The sequence below is a fragment of the Cynara cardunculus genome, assembly GCF_001531365.2.
Source record: "Cynara cardunculus var. scolymus isolate 2C chromosome LG 13, CcrdV1, whole genome shotgun sequence".
Taxonomy (NCBI): domain Eukaryota; kingdom Viridiplantae; phylum Streptophyta; class Magnoliopsida; order Asterales; family Asteraceae; genus Cynara; species Cynara cardunculus.
Window position 1 is genome coordinate 6,174,005 of NC_037540.1, and position 2,901 is coordinate 6,176,905.

General features: G+C 36.6%; 1 protein-coding gene across 1 annotated transcript; it reads left to right on the top strand.

The window, feature by feature from the left end:
• Positions 1-267: 267 nt before the first annotated feature.
• Positions 268-1,225, top strand: LOC112526113 (ethylene-responsive transcription factor CRF1-like). Its single transcript, XM_025136502.1, has one exon. The coding sequence runs from the start codon at positions 269-271 to the stop codon at positions 1,133-1,135; it is 867 nt and encodes a 288-aa protein (XP_024992270.1). The 5' UTR covers position 268; the 3' UTR covers positions 1,136-1,225.
• Positions 1,226-2,901: the final 1,676 nt, after the last annotated feature.

Genomic DNA, 2,901 nt, shown 5'->3' on the forward strand with positions numbered 1-2,901 from the left:
ATGATTGAAGATGCTCTAATGTAAATTTACCTGAATGAGGTTTTTTTTTTTCTTTGGGGGATTAAAGTGATAAAAAAATTGTAAAGATCTTCGAAATAGGCAAATTGTGTTTTTAGGGGCTGTAAATGTCATTTGAGAATAAGCAAGGGGGTAATTTTTCTAACTCCCGTTAGTCTAAGACTTCACAGACCACTGTCGCCGTCAGTCATGAGTCACAGTCTCTCTCTCTCTCTCTCTCTCTGAACCATCATAACTGCGTGTTTTCTGCATGATTGTGTGTGACTGCTCAGCCATGGCGGAACACCGTGGAGGCATGAAATTAGGGAATTCAGGTGAAGATGACAACAAAGAGCATGTAGAAGCCACCGTAACGTGCCCAAGGAAAATTCGGGTCATACTGTCGGACCCTGACGCCACCGACTCATCATCAGACGAAGGGGGTGACAGTGAACGATCATCTCCACGCCGAATTGTTCACGAAATTGTTCTTGGTGTTAGAGCCGGAGATAAGGACGGCGATGAAGTGTTAAAGCGCAGTGATTCCGTGGATCAAACGCAACCCGAAAGGAAGAGGTTTCGTGGGGTCCGATTGAGGAAATGGGGCAAATGGTGTTCTGAAATTCGCGACCCGTTTAGCAAAAAACGAATCTGGTTGGGTACCTATGAGACCGCGGAGGAAGCCTTGAACGTTTATAACGCTAAGAAAGAGGAGTTTCGATTTCGAGAACGGCAGTCGGGACAAAACCAACCGAAGACCCGAACCGAGTCCAAGAAGCAGTCGTCCATCCGGGTCTCTAAAGGGGTTAACAATTCTCTGAATGGAGAAGAGATAGTAAAGTTGGGTGAAGACCCGACCCGGAAACTGCGCAAGGGGGTTCGAAGGACGAAATCTGGTAGATGGAATCGTGACCCGTTTAAGAAATCACAAGTTTGGGTGGGTACCTTTGATACAGAAGAGGAGGCTTCAAATGGTTTTGAGTCAAAGAAGTTGGAAGTCGGGTTAAAAGTGACCCGATTTGATTCAGAATGTGGGGCATCTCTTAAAACCCCAAAGATTGAGACTTTAAGCTTTACAACTACTTCTATGGCAGTAGATGGAAAAGAAGAAAACAAGCCAGCTTTCAGGTTTGGTTAGGTTCAGAATGGGAGTCTATGGGTCAAATTGTTGTACATACAGTTGAAGACGATCAATGATGTAAAAATGCGTGTTTTAAAAGTTTTTAGATTTCTGATGGACATCATTTTCCTGTAATTCGTTCCATTTTCTGCCTACTAGATGCTTTGCACGATTACATGATCACTTGCTTTTTATGAACATAAAATTTACCCTGTTCTAGTTTAAGAAATATACATGTATATGTATATATACTAGTAGCGTATCCGTACAATGCACCGGGTAATCAAAATTGAAATGTGCAAGAATCATCAGGAGACTATAAAATAATGACAAACTAATTCTTTCATTTTAATTTTGAAATTCAAACAAAAAGTAAAAGAGAAAGGTAAATGTTATTGGGGACAGAGCACCGACAAAGTTAGACCAAAAAAGTGAAACCAACTAGAAACTTTAGTCACTTGTGAAGACAAAAAGGGTCAAAAGCTTTTAAAAATTCAAAACATGCATACAATACTTGTATATTGTGTTTCGGTGGGTATATTTTATAATATATATATATATATATATATATATCAAACATTGCGAGTTTTACAATGGATTTGAACCAGGCAGAAAACTTTGGCATATCGACATGCATCTTGTACAACTAAAATTGGAAAACTTGAGAATTTGATTCGATATATAGGATTAATTACGGATCTTACCAAAATTTGCATCCTCATTTAGATCAATTTGTAAATTGTTGCCAGAAGTTAGTAAACTTGTACCATCATAAGATATTGATCTATGGTTTAAAACTTATCAAGATTGTCCGACTCTATCAAAGAGGCATATATGTTATGGGGTTCAAGTATATTCAGGTTATTGCTAATGGTTGTGACTTTATTGCTCATGGTTGTGGCTTTATTCTTCTTTCGTTTAACTCGTAGAACCAAAGATATCGATCTTTGTTACTTAAGGTAAGTGTGGCATTGATGGTACAATTCTCGGATCGGTGGTATCTAATCAAATACCTTTAGATGGATAATAAATTTATTTATCATACCAAAGGGCCATTGACCTAGCGATATTGCAATCGTAGCCTCCCTCCTAGGAGTTCAAGGATTCAAAGCTCACCAAATGTGAGGAGGATCTGTGAGTTTATTTGTTCCTTTTGCCGTATATAAATATTATATATTTCAAAAAATTATTTATCATACCATATGCGTTTGAATTTCTAATTTCATCCTTTCGTAGACCTTTCACGAGCTATAGCTAGTTGTATGCCAACATTTTCACCAACGGCTTCCATTTCACCTTGTCTTTTGAATTTCGAGTCAATCATCCCTCTCCCGCTTCGACAAGTAATGCAACAGTAAATACAATTATGCAAAAAATTGTTTATTTGTGGTAATATTTCCCAAGTGTGAATCTGTTATGTTTTCTTTAGGTTTCGATTCTTTATATGATCTAGTAAAAGAAATACAACGAAAACATAAACGATTTTAGAAAGTAAACTTATTCATTTGTGAAGGAAGTTGCCAAAAACTAAAACCCTTCAAAGAGTAATGAAATTTCTGATCTAGATACGATGTATTTAGAATTTTCCATATAAACTTTTTTATTATCATTTTTAAATAATTTTTAATAAATTAACATGAATCTTTTAAAAATTGGTTAACTGCATTATTTTACTTGAAAAAGTTACTCGTAGGTTTTAACCAATCAGAGAAGTTTTAAAGTGAAAAATATAATCTAAATTAGCTTTGCCACTCTTAAACCATATGCCATTTAAACCCCTTGCA